At 46.5% G+C, this 15,474-nt stretch overlaps 1 protein-coding gene and 1 long non-coding RNA gene across 6 annotated transcripts in view; one reads left to right on the plus strand and one right to left on the minus strand.

Annotated features, from left to right (window-relative positions):
• Positions 1-15,474, plus strand: part of LOC126524404 (focadhesin) — a 392,101-nt gene that overhangs the window by 120,667 nt on the left and 255,960 nt on the right. Inside the window, exon 1 of one of the 4 annotated variants that reach the window (XM_055067288.2) lies at positions 5,897-6,560. The exons of the other annotated variants lie outside the window; for them this stretch is intronic. Coding sequence (XP_054923263.1) covers positions 5,967-6,560 — 594 coding nt within the window. The 5' untranslated portion in view covers positions 5,897-5,966. Of the gene's footprint in view, positions 1-5,896; positions 6,561-15,474 lie in introns of those variants that run through there. 4 annotated transcript variants of the gene reach the window in all.
• LOC129383064 (uncharacterized) lies at positions 387-5,742 on the minus strand. Of its 2 annotated transcripts, XR_011893503.1 has the most exons (3): positions 5,652-5,742; positions 1,949-2,046; positions 387-1,277 (listed from the first exon to the last, which is right to left on the minus strand). It is a non-coding gene; the product is annotated as an uncharacterized lncRNA (long non-coding RNA). The 2 variants fall into 2 exon arrangements; XR_011893502.1 differs by lacking the exon at positions 5,652-5,742 and having other exon boundaries at positions 1,949-4,335.

The raw sequence follows: 15,474 nt of genomic DNA on the forward strand, positions 1-15,474 counted from the left end.
CCTTTCACCCGAATCGCTCACTATTCGTTACTATACCAACGGCGTCATTAATCGTGAATGTAGTAACCCATATTCTTACGATAGCATGTGTTACAATCCCGGCGCGTTGAACGCGCAATACAAGCACATTGTGACGATTGTGAATATGTGTGTCCGCAACGGTTCCTACGCAGTCAGTCAAGCAGCCATCGACCAAGTGGGTATCTTGATGAATCTTCAATCAAGCAAGAGTCTGTTTGTAAACCAACTGATTGAATATTTCAAAACGTTACCCCACATAGAACCCAACCTGAAAGGGTTACAGTATCTCATCAAGATCCTGGTCCATCTAGGCCATGTGGACGAGAATTCTGGCACAGTACGCCGATTGAAACAAATTATTTGAATGGGCAAATAAAGAGATTTTTTTTATTGACATCACACCACTGTCTTCTTCTTGTAGACGTAGTGCAGCAGGCATGCATGCGAGTCTGGGCTTGATTCTGCCATGCCAAACAACACGAGTGGGTCAAATATTGGTGGCGTCACTTTGACGTTGTTGCCGTAGCCCGCCCCTACCGCTGGTACACACACTTTATTAGTGCAGTTACGTAGTACACTCGACAAAGACGCCGGTAAGCCAGTAAAGTCTTCACGTTCCCACAGGTGCTTCGTTCCTTTCCAGTTATAGGCAAAGACAATACATGCCGCTAGATTGTCTTGCCTCTTTAACAATCTGGAAAATAGAGCAAGATATTTCAGTGGCACGTTCACAACATCTTGCTGTTCAGGAACAGTCGTAGTGAAAACATTGTCTACATCGAGACCGTACTTTGCATGTAACGCCTGAAACACATCTATATACTCCGACACTGCTAACGCGGGTGCATAGCGACAGAGTTCTATGGGTGTTGTTTCTTCTTGCGTCGGCGGTGGTGGTGTTGTATTCAGAAAGCCGTCATACACATACTCCCTGAACGACTTTGATCTGTCCCATCCGTGAAAGATGTCTACATATGCTATGCAAAAATTACCATTGCCAGGATATGTAACTTTATGTTCATCTATGTAGGCATCTATAATTGATGCTGCAGTAGCAGCAGTAGCAGGCTTCCGTTGTTGTGTCATCTTCTTCTTGGTGATGTCCACATCATAGAGCGTGTTATATTGAGCATACTTTGGAAACAAGTTCTGCGGGCAGATAACGTTGGCAAACTTCCCCTTTTTCGGTACATATCCAGCGTCAACAAAATACTCCAGGATGGCCACTTCGTCTTCGTCGTCCGAGGAAGCGGAATCTGCAGAAACACAGCAATACCACCACACTTTAGCAGATTTTAACAACGCGTCTGAATATGCCAATCGTAAATTACGGTTAGAGTTAGCCAAAACAGATCACAATAAAGCATGGCGTTTGTGGAAAGACCACATTGAATGGTCCGAAGAAGATTATCGCTTCTACTTTACGGAAAGCGGTTGTCACGCCATCAGTTGCCGTCCCGTAAGCGCAAAGGGCAAACTCCTAACCCGCGAGGAATGGAAAAAGGATCCTTCTCCCTGGGGCAAGTACTGCTTTTTCGACGACGAGGTCGAAGGTGACGAGCCGCATAGCGTGTTAACGTGGTGGGATCCCGAGGCCAAAGTGTGTCGCATGGCGCCCAGCACATTAACGTTTACCGATTACAAACTGGTGGACGCTACTTCCGATCTCTATGAGAAAGCGTACAACATCATGTTTGGTAATGAAAATAACAAAGTTGTAAAACGAGGCATGCCTATTCTCGCTTACGATAGAGTGTACTGCGAAGGCAAAGTGAAAATTTCCTTCCACGAAGATAAGCTCGAGTGTTATCGCAAACCAGGTCAGTACATATTAGAGGAATTTATAATCGGCGGACTATATAGGGAAATGTTTGGTTACGGAGCGGCAGATTGGCGTGCACGAGTAGCCAACGACATATAACAATACCTTTCGTCTTCTTCTTATGCGCCATGGCAGCAGCACTCCTCAAGAGCAGGAAGCGTTCGTTGCTTCAATTTGTTGGCCGCACCGACCTTTCGGATCAACTGAAAAAGAAGATCAAAGTGAATGACGTCGTCAGTTGTAAAGTCAATAATGACGAAGATGAACAACAAAGGTTCTACTGCCACAGTAAGGACTTTTATAGGATCAAACATTCCCTGCGTGATCTTATCAGCAGTACCGACAGTCGTGAGGTGTTGGTCTTTCGTATCAACATTATAGCTATCTGCATCGAAAAGACAAAATTTTTAACTAGTCCCATCCTATGGTATATCACCGATAAGGGGGAAGCTACCATTACTGACACGACGCCTGGGATTAGATTTGTGGTGTCACCCGATCGACACACAGATCAACCCATACGCCACATTGTGTACTACAGTTCTCTGAAGGAGCAACGCTCCCGTGCGTTTGCCTCGTCGTTAGAGTTTGTCACCCATGGCGCCGAATACGACCGAGCTCAATTTGCGGCGCAAGCCCTCCTCGAGCAAGCCCGCATCGGACAACGATGCGACGAATGCATCGATCGTATTGTCGGGCGAACGCTTCGCCGAGGCTACATACGGTACATCTCCACAACCGAAGAGAAGAAAGAAGCAGCAGCAGACCCAGTCATCGAAGCGTGGAATCTCTTTTTCCGACATCAATAGATGCAGTGAGTGCAACAAAAGTACGCCCAACACTATCGAACAAACTTTATTGAAACTCCACAGCACCATGGACGACAAATGTGCGGTGAGTGGTCGTGTGTTTGTGGACTCTTACCTCCCATCGGTGACTGCAATGCTACGTCACGGTGACTGCAGCAGCTACTCTGGTGCACTGGGCAACGACGGCATCTTAAACGCTTTTGATTGGGTGGACGTGATGCCTCGTCGTCGTCGGCGGCCGCCGCAGCCACCGTCTTCTAAGCAACAACAACGGTTTGTGGATGTACTGTTATCTTACGATGCTGTTTACAAATCACCGTTTGACAACATCATTAGTGATGCCACCAAAGAACAAACATCGTCATCATGTTGGATGAAGCACACCAACGGGCCCATCAATAAATGGTTGGACGCTGTTAGTGCGATCGCCTCCCTTACACCTCCATCGGTGAAAAATTCACCCAAAGAGTTTGCAACGAGATTACTACTTTCCGTTGACCAATAAAAAAATAATGTTGCTTTTGCACTATTATGGCATTGCACAGTGTTCAATTACACTCTCCAACACCCATATTGAAAGATTTATGCTCCTATTATGGGCTGGCATTTACGTACACAAATTTAGAGGAGGATAAGTTTCCGCTGGCCATAGAGGTGGACCGGGGCGGCTGGCTTTTCGAAACGCTATGGTCCAGTATTTTTCAGCACATTCCTAACGTCCGTAAAGACGAGTTGGAACCATGGCTGTATGTTCCGTGGTCAGTGGCCAATTGCAGTTACAACTTTCGCAGCTTTATGGGTTTCTATTTTATTCGAGATATGGTCACCGGTCGTTGCTATTATCACGGCGCAAACTATTTGCCATTGGGTCCCTTTATTGCCGACGACGATGCATACGGCATCTTGGGTCGGATAATGGTTAAGGGTAAGGAGAAATTCTTTACTGCTTTTGAAAGCATATCACCCGACATACCTTGCATTTCTCGCGACAACGTGTTGGGCACGGCAAAGTACAAGCGCTACTTGCAACGCATCAACTCTAGCGCCAATGTAAATGACATTACCGATTGTCCGGCCGGCGAACTGTGGGGTGCCGACCAGTACGACGGTAAGCGGCCTCTGAACGATAAACAGCGCCGCTCAATCTGTTGCATATTCAAATCATACAACACTACCGATCACGTTCCAGTAAACATTGTTCGTGGTTACATTGTAGGCGCCAGTATACCGGTGACGGTGTTGTCTACCTATTCACCGCACGTGGAATGTTTGATAATAACGGAGGAAGACGAGGAGCGCTTACAGCTACTGTACCCTCAACTCGGCGAAGCAGTGCGTGCGGTGCGCTGCCAATTTGATAGTTGCATAAACGGTTACAAAAGCATTACCAACACAAATTCCTACGCTTACAAGACGGTGAAGCAACCGTCGCACGTGTTTATCGATCACGTTCAGAAACAGATTCGCAAGAATTTCCGTACACTGCAATGTTTCCTGCCGCGCACACTAACTCGCAGACACGAAGGTATGCTTGCCGCACTGCTGCGCGTCGAGCACGCCAACGCAAACGCCATGACGACACACTACTCTCGCTTTGTTCTATCGGCCACATCCGAGTCGCCCATGGCCAGTGTGGTGAATGAGTATCGAGTGGTTGTAAATTTTCACAAGACTACCAAACAGTCTTACATGCGTCAATTACAAATGTCGCAGTACGGTTACGTGTCGCCCATCGCCACACCGGACGGTAGTGATATTGGGATGGTGAAACATTTATTGCCAGATACAGAATTTTCGTTTCGCATAGTGAACGAACAAATTCGTGCCATCATCAAACGTGCCGTGGTCGCATGGTGGGCGACGGCGGCCGGCAGTGGTGGCGGCGATATACCTTTAATATTTGAGTGTAATAACACGAACGTATACATTTCTGCTAAATGTTTAACGCGATCGTTAAGTGATTTCTGCAATGCATTTCCCTATATGAGAATACATTACGAGGAATTTGTTGCATTATACTGCTCCATCAACGGAGGCACACTGCACAACGCGTCTCGCGGCGGCACGTTGTGTCACCCGACTAGACCGATGCCACCGCCGACAAGTACTGAGTTAAAGTATTTCAATCCACACAACGATCCCGCGAGAAACACGTTAGGGTTTGGCATGTGCAAACAAGCACTTTCTCACGGAGGCACGTCCCCTTTGGGTAAAATGATTATTCGCAACGGTGAAACCAAGGCCTTATTGTGTTGTGGTGGTGGCGGCTACTCGACGGAAGCAGTCGTGGTACCGTTGGCGACCGGTTATTGCGTGGAAGACGGCATCGTGTTGTCTGAATCCTTTGCAAAACGCAGCGCTTACATTCACATTAAACGCTTAGTTGTCTTTGCCAATTCGTTTGGTTGCATCTCCTACCCCAAACGCCCACCGCAAGACTGCTGCGTAGAATACGCGAGTGGCTTGTGGGGTGTTGTGCCGGGCACGATAATCGAGCACCGCAACCAACCGATCGTTGTCGTGGAAAATCCCAGTAACGAATCTTACACAGCAGTGTTTGCCGGCAAGCGCGGCACTATGGGCTACGCGTTCCAAAAGGCGTACTGGATTTACTCTCCTGACAGCCATGAACGCAAAATCGCCGTGTACATCACTCGCAGTGCAATCCCTACATTGGGTTATAAATTTGCCACGCCGCACGGTCAAAAAGGCGTCGTGTGCAAAGTGTTGCCCAATTACGCCATGCCTCGCGGCGAAAAAGACGGTACTATGCCCGATGCGTTGGTGCACCCGGTCACGATTCTGTCGCGCTTAACCATCGGCCAACTCAAGGATACAGGCGGTAGCATAAAGCAGCGGTACCGGTATTATTTGAACAACGTCGCCACTACTACACTAAACGAATTGCAAACGCATAAGACATTATTTTTCCAGCAGCGTAACATTCCCGAAGACAAATTTCATTTTCGAGACCGGCTGAACGTGTATAACACTTTTACCCGTCAACCAACCGAAGGGCGCGCCAACGACGGAAGTGCTCGGATGGGAGAGATGGAGTGTTCTGCCATCCACGCAACGGGCGCGACAGAGTCCTTGCTGCGATTAGGTTCCCAACGCGACACCACTCACGATAAGGCGACTATGTGCGAGGAGTGTGGGCAGCTATCTTTGTTCTGTGACACATGGTTGGGAGATGACGGCTCTTGCGCACACGATAGAACAATAGATAACGTATCAGTGAAGTACGCGGGTATATTAACCGGTCACATTCTCGCTGCAATGCGCATTAGCATGTCTCTGTACACTTCAGAGCAATGATGATGGTGCAGACAGGTTTTGCAACGCGCGGCGTGGCAAAGACGCTGTTGGGTACGGTGATTATGCGCCGTTACCTAATAGACTTTACGGCCCGGTGCACGAACGAAGATGAAGGAGTGATTGCAAAATGGCTGCGTCTGCTGCAAGGAGAGGAGGGCGAATACCACGACACGTCCTACTTCATCCAGCTCACCCCGCAAGGAAGGGCTGCACTTTGCAATGCCATAATGCAAGAGAGCTGCAATACGACTCTGCCGCAAACTATCCAGCAATGCAATAAGTATGAAGTAACGTTTGTCTCGCAGAGACTGTGGAGTGCCGATCCAGTGCCCGAAATGATCACCACCCCCACCACCGATGTGTGTGGCCATGGGAAACGTGGCTACTACGGCTACTTGATTGCACGCGACGACAAAGAACACGTGGTGTTGTGCACTCTGGACTTTGCCATCGTGGCATTTGTGCATCTGTTTAACACGACGGACGATGCGGACGACGAGGAAGTGATGACCATGCCGTTTGTGTACCGCACTACCAAGGGGCAAGCAGCACCACCGTCATTCGACCGCGACGCCGAGCAGCACCACGAGGTAGACTACAAGCTGTGTTACTTCCCGCTGACTGCGAGTTACTGGGACAATAGTCACATTGATGAAGCGTGTGCTTTTCTGTGGGTGTTTGGAGACCGCGTGGCACTGTCGTCTAACATTCGCTGCTATGCAGAGGGTAAATTTGAGCCCGTGTGGTCTGACTATGCTTTTGGTAATGGCATGTATGGTTGCCGCGGCACAGATTCGTGGATTAACCGTTTGGAAGCTGCAACTGTAGCGTTTAACATGGAGGAGCGTGACAAGTTTCGGAGACAGTGGACGCAAAATGCCATTGCCATGAGACCCAACTCTATCGATGGGCTCATGAGCGGTATTTGGAATGATGATGACACTCCAAGCAATACCATGGTGAGTGTGTTACAAATTATGACTGCCACTATGCAGCACGGTGGGCGAGACGCCGACTCTGTTGAGATGGAGCGTTGGCGCAGATTGGAGTTTACACCCATGTTTTCTGCATATAATGCAGGGCTGCATTGCTTTGAGTCTCCGTCTCCTCCAGGGCTGTTTTACAGCTATAATCGGACTGAGATTTTAGAGCTGTTAGCAGAAATTGGCTATCTGGCTAGCACGGGTCAGCAGGACAAGCTGAAGACGATGCTGTCTGAGGCCATTTACGAGGACAGGGAAATGTCAAACACCGTGTACATTTGCACGCTAAATAAGACGCTAATGTTGCCCTTGTTTCATGCAGTGGCTAACGGCACTTGCCGAAAACGTAACAGCGACATCACTGCAATGCAAGAAAAGGAAAACATTAATAGTGTTCTTGAATGTTTTCAATTGCTAAAGATGGATGACGAGCAGCAGCATCATAAGCAGCAGAAGAAGGTTAACGAATGCATCAAGAATATGGTGCATGACTACATCGAGTCTATGATGATTAAATTGTACTTTTACAAGAAGTATTTGCTGGACCATTTCAAGAACACACGCAGTTGCGCGGGTGTAAAGTTGAGTAGTTTGCTGACTGTGTTTAGTCATTACATGCAGAATGACAATGACCGGCTAGGACTAATCCAGAGTATACGAGACGCGTTGAATCACGTGCGCGCGAGAGATGACGTTAGTGACGAGGCCGAAGACATTATGGAGTCGTTGACAAAAGTGTCGGATGAGCAACTTATACATATGGCAGTGAATGTAATTTATGGCTTTAATCACTGCACCGAACTCGAGTACGCTCGCATGAACGACGCGCTCATGTGCCTCTTTTTGAACACTACAGTTGCAGCTCTGGAATGTGAAAATATAATTGCTCGTTACGACCCGCTCTTGGCTTCGCTGTTGTGTCGGTTATCACCGGCCGAACGCATATCCAGTGTGTATTCTGTGTGCATGAAGTCTACTAACGAGAAGTACATGAGCACTGTGGTGCACAATACTGACCCTGTCGATGCATACATTGTGACGGCAATGCTGCCAGTTGATCAGAGAATGAGTGGCTCGGCACTGGAATGTGCAATGTTCAGTGACGACGCTATGCGTCGCTTGTGGTTTGGTATTGTAGAAACGCATGTGCGCAATGCGCTCGAGCTGAAGGAGACTCGGCATAAAATGTTGAAAATGGCCATTTGCGATTGTAGTGAGGAAGAGGTGACCGCAGAGCGCATTTGGCAGCGCTTTACAGACTTGTGTGCTAACAACGAAACTAAAGTACACGACAACATGTTGATTGTCGACAACAACCCAACCCTGCCAGACAATTATCACATGTATGACAACACGGGTAAAAATTGCATGACACTGTACGTGTACGAACGCGGCACGAATATGCTGGTGTGCATAAACGAGTACCGTGCCGGTGTTGACTACAGGCAGTGGTCAAAGGAACGGTGTGACCCCCGAGTGTTTGACTGCACTTACAGTACTGCTGCACACCCTTTGTATGTGGCTCGCAAGCTGGATGTTTTGAAGGATGTTGCCACTTCCTCATCACCAATCGATCCGGTTGTGTTTGATCACCAGCTCCGCAGCACACGCATGCCCTTTTCTGACGAGTGTGCAACGCATGGTACGCGATGTGATCAGAATGCCACCAATGCATCTATGGGGGGTTGTGAAGTGTATGTAAGTGATCAGGAGGAGGTTGTGTTTGATAATGCAGTGCGCCTTGCTTGCATGCTGCTGTGCAAGACACGCGTTGTGACAAACTTTTACTTTGATGCAACTGAAAGTGCAAGTGTTGACATGCCAGTGCCTCCGCTGCAGTTGCAACCATCGCCGTTTGTGGGCATGGATGCAGATCGCACAACGATCGGTGGAGAGGAGATTGCACAGTTGATGCAAAACATTCCTGGAGCCATTTTCAACAACAATGTTGTGCCTACTGTAATCACTAAAATACCCGATACGGCTCTGCGCCTGTGGCTTGTGTTTAAGAGCTACAACGACAACACTCTGTTGTGTTCCGAGCAATTTATCTGGTATGTGAACGAAGTGGCTCGCTCTCTGTTGCGCTACAATGCCCAAGTGTGTGAAATGGGCATTCACTATGCCGTGACCAAGTACGGTTGGAACGACAGCCACGAGTTTCGGCGGAGCAAAACTTTTGCTTTCTATGACTTGCTGTGCATGCTTCACATTAACCGCGGGTCGTATTTGCCCAACACTGCTGTGCATTGCAACTTTATCCACAATGAGTTGATGACTTTGATTAAGCCAGGCGTGCGTGACTTTCGCGACGTGTACGTGTGCTTTTCCACCTATGACGACGAAGCTGATAACGAGGACGACTTTGAGTCCAATAATTACACTGTGGACGAGTACATAGGTGTGTTAACAAAGCGTCGTGAGGAAATAGAGGAGCGTAACAAGAACAAGACTTTGCTGATGCCCTATCAGTACAGTAAAAGCTCGTTAATTCGAAATCGCATAATTCGAACCGCCGGTTAATTCGAACTGATGCCCGGGTCCCTGCAAAGCCCTATGTATATCAATGGGCCGGAACGCCCGATAATTCGAACGTACCGGTACTCACGTCGGTTAATTCGAACTAGGAGCCGGCAGCCGACATTGCTTCTCGTAAATAGAAGTCGCCTCGTAACGAGTACAATGCATTGAAATTTTTTTTTAATATGCACAGCGACGAGAATAAATAAGCCAGCGCGCATTTTTGCACGCACGAGGCGAGCCGCCAATTTCCTTGCTGGAGCCTCCGGCGTTGTTGTTGCGACTGAGGGAAGGATGAAAAGGAAAGTGCACGGGCCTGCCGATTGGCTCAGGCCGAGCCATCACCGCTGCCGCGTGCAGATAGAGGAGAGTTCAAAGATAAGAGGAAAGAAAGAAAAGAAAAGACGCGCGTCGCAACAACCGCGTACGCCGCAGCGGACGCTGGCAGAAAAAACAGATAAGCGGCCGAAGCCGCGCTCGCTCATCGCTCGCTGCACACCGCTCTCCGGCGCATGCCGTAGCAGGTTTTCTCTGACGCGCGGGCGCCGCCGTCGCCGCCGATGCTCCGGAACAAGCCGTTTCAGGTTTTCGTTGCGCTGCGGCGGCTGCGATCGGTGGAATGCACGAGTAGTCTTTTCTTGTCGCATTTTGCATGAGCTTGCTCGTTTGTGTGGTATCTCGCCGCTGACGTCTCATCGACTGTGCCGATCATGGCGAGCCGTGGAAAGTACTCGGCAAAGGATTTAAAGACTAAAGTTGAAATATTGCAGGCGGTTGAACGATGGAGCCATCAAGATGATGGCTCCATCGTGCTGGACCCTGCCTACGCTGTTTTATCGGAGGGTGTGGTGTGTAGACAACGGCGTGGAGACAACGGGGCCTTTAACTGACGCCGAGATTATCGAGGCTGCGTCCAGTCAGCAGCACGACTCACGCGCGGCGAGCACGCCTGAAGGCTGTTTCACATGCTGCGACTGCAACGACGAAAATCGGTGCTGTCGCACGCGTCGCAATGCGATTTTTTGAGGGCTCATTTCACATGATTGCGATTTCAACAATGCGACTGGTGCGACGCCCAGGGTTGCTTACTGCCAGGCTTCGTGGCACACGCTGCATAATTCTTTTATTGTAGTGAATAAAACGTTTACACTATAATATTATTGACTTCTCTTGATTAGAAGCAAATAATATATACGTTTACTAATTTAAAAACGTTAGTTAAGATTTGTCTTGGGGTGCGCGACGGCGGTTTCTGTAGTTCAGTGCGACATCGCGCACGTAAACAGCTGTTCGCAGGTGGTTCAGCGCTGTGTGTTGTCTTATCTACATTCTATGACCGTTTCGTTCTGCCTGCGCTACAACAATCTAAAAGATGACCTATCGACAAGTTCATATAGCTACCCTCACCGTGTATGCAGTATTCGGAATTCGGCTGCCACGAAGTTGTCGTGTGAGCCCAACAAGATCCTCGCGCTACCCGTGCTCGGCGTCAGCTTCTGGAGAAATGATTCGTGTATATTGCCCGTCATTGCGCATATGTGGTGCCTGCTCCTAGCCATATTCTTACGCCAAACGCAACAAGAAGCACCAACCCGAACGCCCGCGTGTGCCCCTGAACGAAGCCTCAAACGATCTGTGTGATTACGACGTGGAATGAAAATCGTGTTGTGAAATTCAACCTTAGCGCTAGCCTGGTTCGTCCATCGCCGTGCTTGCGCTGCGAATATATATATATGGGAGCCCTCTCTAAATATTTCTAAAGGCGCAAAAGCCGACGCATCAAATGTTTCGAGCAGTTACCGTCACTTTTGTAGAAACCTGTACTTTGTAACATAGCATTCTAAAAGACACGCTTCTCGTCCACTTTGTTGTCCCGTGTCTCGCGCTGGTAGTATACTCGGAACTTCTAACAAGAAGACCATATCAATACGCGCTATTCGTAATGCAGGATCGTAGGCCCACGGCAGGCGCATTTGCCGTAGAATTTTTCAGCTTTCTGCTCAGCCTCGCACGCCTCTCACGGTTAGCCTGTGTTGTGGAATTAAATATTATTATTATATTATTAATGTTATTAGATATTATAGTTTCTTCACTGTAATATATAGCAATCATCCAGATTTCTTAAGCTAGTCATGCATTTAATCTGTATTAGATCAACATTGTTACGACATGCTTATGGGAGTCATTTCAAACTAGATTGCTCAGCCAGAGAAAGTACAAATGCAAGCCTCAATGTTTATTCCAATTTGGTATTCCTAAACAGATTATATTGGGAGAATTTTATGCCTGCTTGCATTTCCTGCAATTCAATGTTCAGAGCTGGAAAAACTGATTCTTTTTCTAGCTGTCGAAAGGCTGCTTCAATGTCGATAGCAAGCTATAATTATTCATTTCGAAAGTGTGAAGCAATGACTATATGTCTAAGCTTATCAATGCGTTTTTGTTCCACGCACAAAATGAATGCATGACGTGCTTATGTACTTATTTATTTATATACCTCGCAGGCTGCAAGGTTGGTGTATTATGCAAGGGGGAATAAAAAAGTTGTTACAAACGGAAGAAGGGCACAACATTAAGAAAAAAACCAGCAAAAAAAGCAGTACCAATACATTGCACCAACTAGCCCAACGTGTTTTACTGGCACAACATTATACAATACTTAACAAACAATAACAGAAAAAGTTACTGCCCATGCACCCTGTAGAGACGGTGAACCAGCAAAGCTGAAATGTGCAGTCCCGGTGTTTATCACTGGGTTAATTCCAATGGTTTATTCAAGTCTTTCTATATTATTGGTTATGTCTGCGCTTCTTAATGAGGTTATGCACATGTTTGGCTTGGGTTTATCACATTCTTTATTTGGAATGCCACACATTGCACTTTGCAAGATCACCATCATAGAAAGTGCAATGAGTGGTTCATTGTGTTAATCCAGCGGGTCCATCAAAGTCTTTCTGAATTATGTTACGCACTTGTGTTTTGTAATGCGTTAATCATAATGTTTATGACTCAGTTATGCACTGTAGTTACGAAGTGACACACTGGGGCTGCACATTTCATTTAATTAAATACAGGGACACATTTTCGAACCTATTGGGAAGTCGGAGAGACTGCTGCACGCGCGCTCTGCTGCTAGAGAGAAACGACGTCACTATCTGTCTAGCCAATGGCCCACCACACCTTTGCTGTGATAATAATGACATCATGATCTTGTCTTAACTCCATCCCCCTCTGTGTCCCTTCCCTGCAATAATACGCAGATATAATGTATGTTTGAAATGCATAAGCATTTCTATGTCTACCCAACAAGAAATGTCTCCGTCCATCATGCAAGACGAATGCAATGGCTCATACCCCTACACTAGGGTTTTTGGGATCGAACCATGAGTGTTTCGCCTAGGCATATACAGCTTCACTGTAGAAAGAATGAACGGCTTTCTGTTAGAGACCAAGACAATCATGAGGTGTATTAACAAATGAAAGCTTATTGAACATGCCGAGTAAATGCTGTTCGACAAGCAATAAATCGAATTTACACAAAAAGCAGAAGCAAGATCTGATGTGTGTCCATACAGATCCCAACAGGAAATGCATCCATCTCTGAAAGTGTAACAGCGGCCATGCTGACACAAGATTCTCCCAGTGTATTTGCATCTACAGCATCCATAATTTCTCTAGGCAGCCGATCTCCACAGAATGCTAGCTTCTTCCTCTACAATGCACTCTCCACATCTGAGCGTGCATTGTAGAGGAAGAAGCTAGCATTCTGTGCAGATCGGCTGCCTAGAGAAATTACGGAAGCTGTAAATCTAAAAATGCTGGGTTAATCTTGTCAGCACGGCCTCCGTTAGAAATGGATGCATTTCCTGTCAGGAAACGCACATGAATTTTTGCTTCTCCTTTTTGTGTATGTGAAGTCTATTGCTTGTCAGCGAGCATTTACTCGGTGTGTACATTAAACTTTTGGTTGTTAGATCATCTCGGTTTTCTTGTTTGTCCTATGTGTTCTCTGGTGCCATTTGCAGCCAGGCTATTCATTTTTTTTTAGACTGCAACAAGTCACTTTAATGGCCCTCATGATACCTTATGAAGTCTTTTATTTGGCCAATGTAGCAAGAATGTACAGTGTGAAGCAGTAAGAACAGGGTATGCTAACTTCTAATTAAAAGGTTTATTGTGAAAATGCAGTGATCTATAAAGGTTACCACAAAGTAGTACAGCAATAAAACCTGATAAAGACTAGTGCTTGATGAAACCAAACATAAAAGCGGGAAAAGGAGAAAATACATATAGATATACAAGTCCAGGGGAAAAATAACATTGTGATCACCAAGTGTGCATGTGGCTACCTTCCAGGAAACTGGAAGGTAGCCACATCTGTAATTCAGTCTCTGTAACATCAGGCGTCCCACAAGGATCCGTGCTCGGCCCGCTACTTTTCCTAATATACATAAATGATTTACCATTAAACGTAACATCTAGCATACGTATGTTCGCGGATGACTGTGTGATATATCGTGTTATTACTTCTACCGCTGACCAATCTTCTCTTCAAAGTGATCTTAATGCAGTCCAGGACTGGTGTAACAAGTGGCTAATGGAACTTAACCCGCGTAAGTGTAAATATTTGTCCATTCACCGTCGCCGTAATTCTCTCCTATTTCCTTATGTAATATCTGAAGTTCCGGTTGAACTAGTTCATTCATACAAGTATTTAGGAGTAACACTTTCAAGCGATCTTTCCTGGAATCCTCATGTTACTAACCTAATATCATCCGCGAACAGGACGTTAGGATTTCTAAAACGCCATCTGCATCATGCTCCTCAACACGTAAAATTGTTAGCCTACAAATCATTTGTCAGGTCAAAACTAGAATTTGCATCGCCTATTTGGAATCCTCATCAGGCATACCTAATTAATAATCTTGAATCTGTACAAAATCGCGCCGCTCGTTTCATCCACTCGTCATATTCCTTTGACATCAGCGTTTCCTCCTTAAAAACTGCATCCGCATTATCCCCCTTATCGCTCCGTCGTCGCATTGCCAGCCTATCTTTATTTCACAAATTCTTTCATAGCCCTATGCGCATCGCACCTTATATCCTTCCTCCTACACGCATATCTCACCGCACCAGCCATCAGCTACAGGTTGCCCGTCCACGCTCACGCACTGTCACGTTTTTAAATTCTTTTTTTCTTCGCACAGCTGCAGACTGGAACGGCCTTCCTAACGACGTTGCTGTCATTATGTGCCCATCCAAGTTCATCGAAAATGTAAAAAAACTTCCTGTTATTGTGACTATGTATTTTTATTCTTGCCACCCCTTATGTAACGCTCCATTTATTGGAGCCTTTAAGGTAATAAAATGAAATGAAATGAAACTCATTTTTTTCCCAATGGCATGGAACTGGAAGAATGTGCTTGCATAAGCAAGCTGTCAGTCTGTCTATTGGAATAACAACAGTGTTTCTTGAAAGGTGCCGGCATGCAGGATTGGCAATTGTAATGATTTTTTCCTGCACTTGGAATTTTTCTCTATTTTCATTCTGTAGCATATTTATTTATGTTTGGCTGCATCAAGCACCAATTTTTATCTATCCTTCAAAGATGTCTTTCTTTTTCTGGGGAAAACTCGGGGAAGGCAGGAGATGGAAATTCAAGACGATGAGCAACATGAGAACAAGGTGAAAGTAGAAGCCAACGTTTGCACACGTGGACCTTGAAGAAGACAAGTCCACTTGTCGAAACGTTATATGGGGTTTAAGTTTATGTAGTGTCATACTACTGTTACACTGCTATTGCCAGATCAGTGTACTATATGTGCCTTATGTTTGCTTGCATCTTCATGATTAGCAACCTCCTCTGTGTGTTTGGCAGTTGCATACAGTCTCCTGGCCTAATTGTTTGGCCCCATATTCCACGGTACGGGCCTGTTATGTTTCAAGTTCAGGTACTCCCGAGGTTGTGTTTCTGAAGGGAGGGGTAGTCGTCTTTGCATC

The sequence above is a fragment of the Dermacentor andersoni genome, chromosome 3 (genome assembly GCF_023375885.2).
Source record: "Dermacentor andersoni chromosome 3, qqDerAnde1_hic_scaffold, whole genome shotgun sequence".
NCBI classification, from domain to species: domain Eukaryota; kingdom Metazoa; phylum Arthropoda; class Arachnida; order Ixodida; family Ixodidae; genus Dermacentor; species Dermacentor andersoni.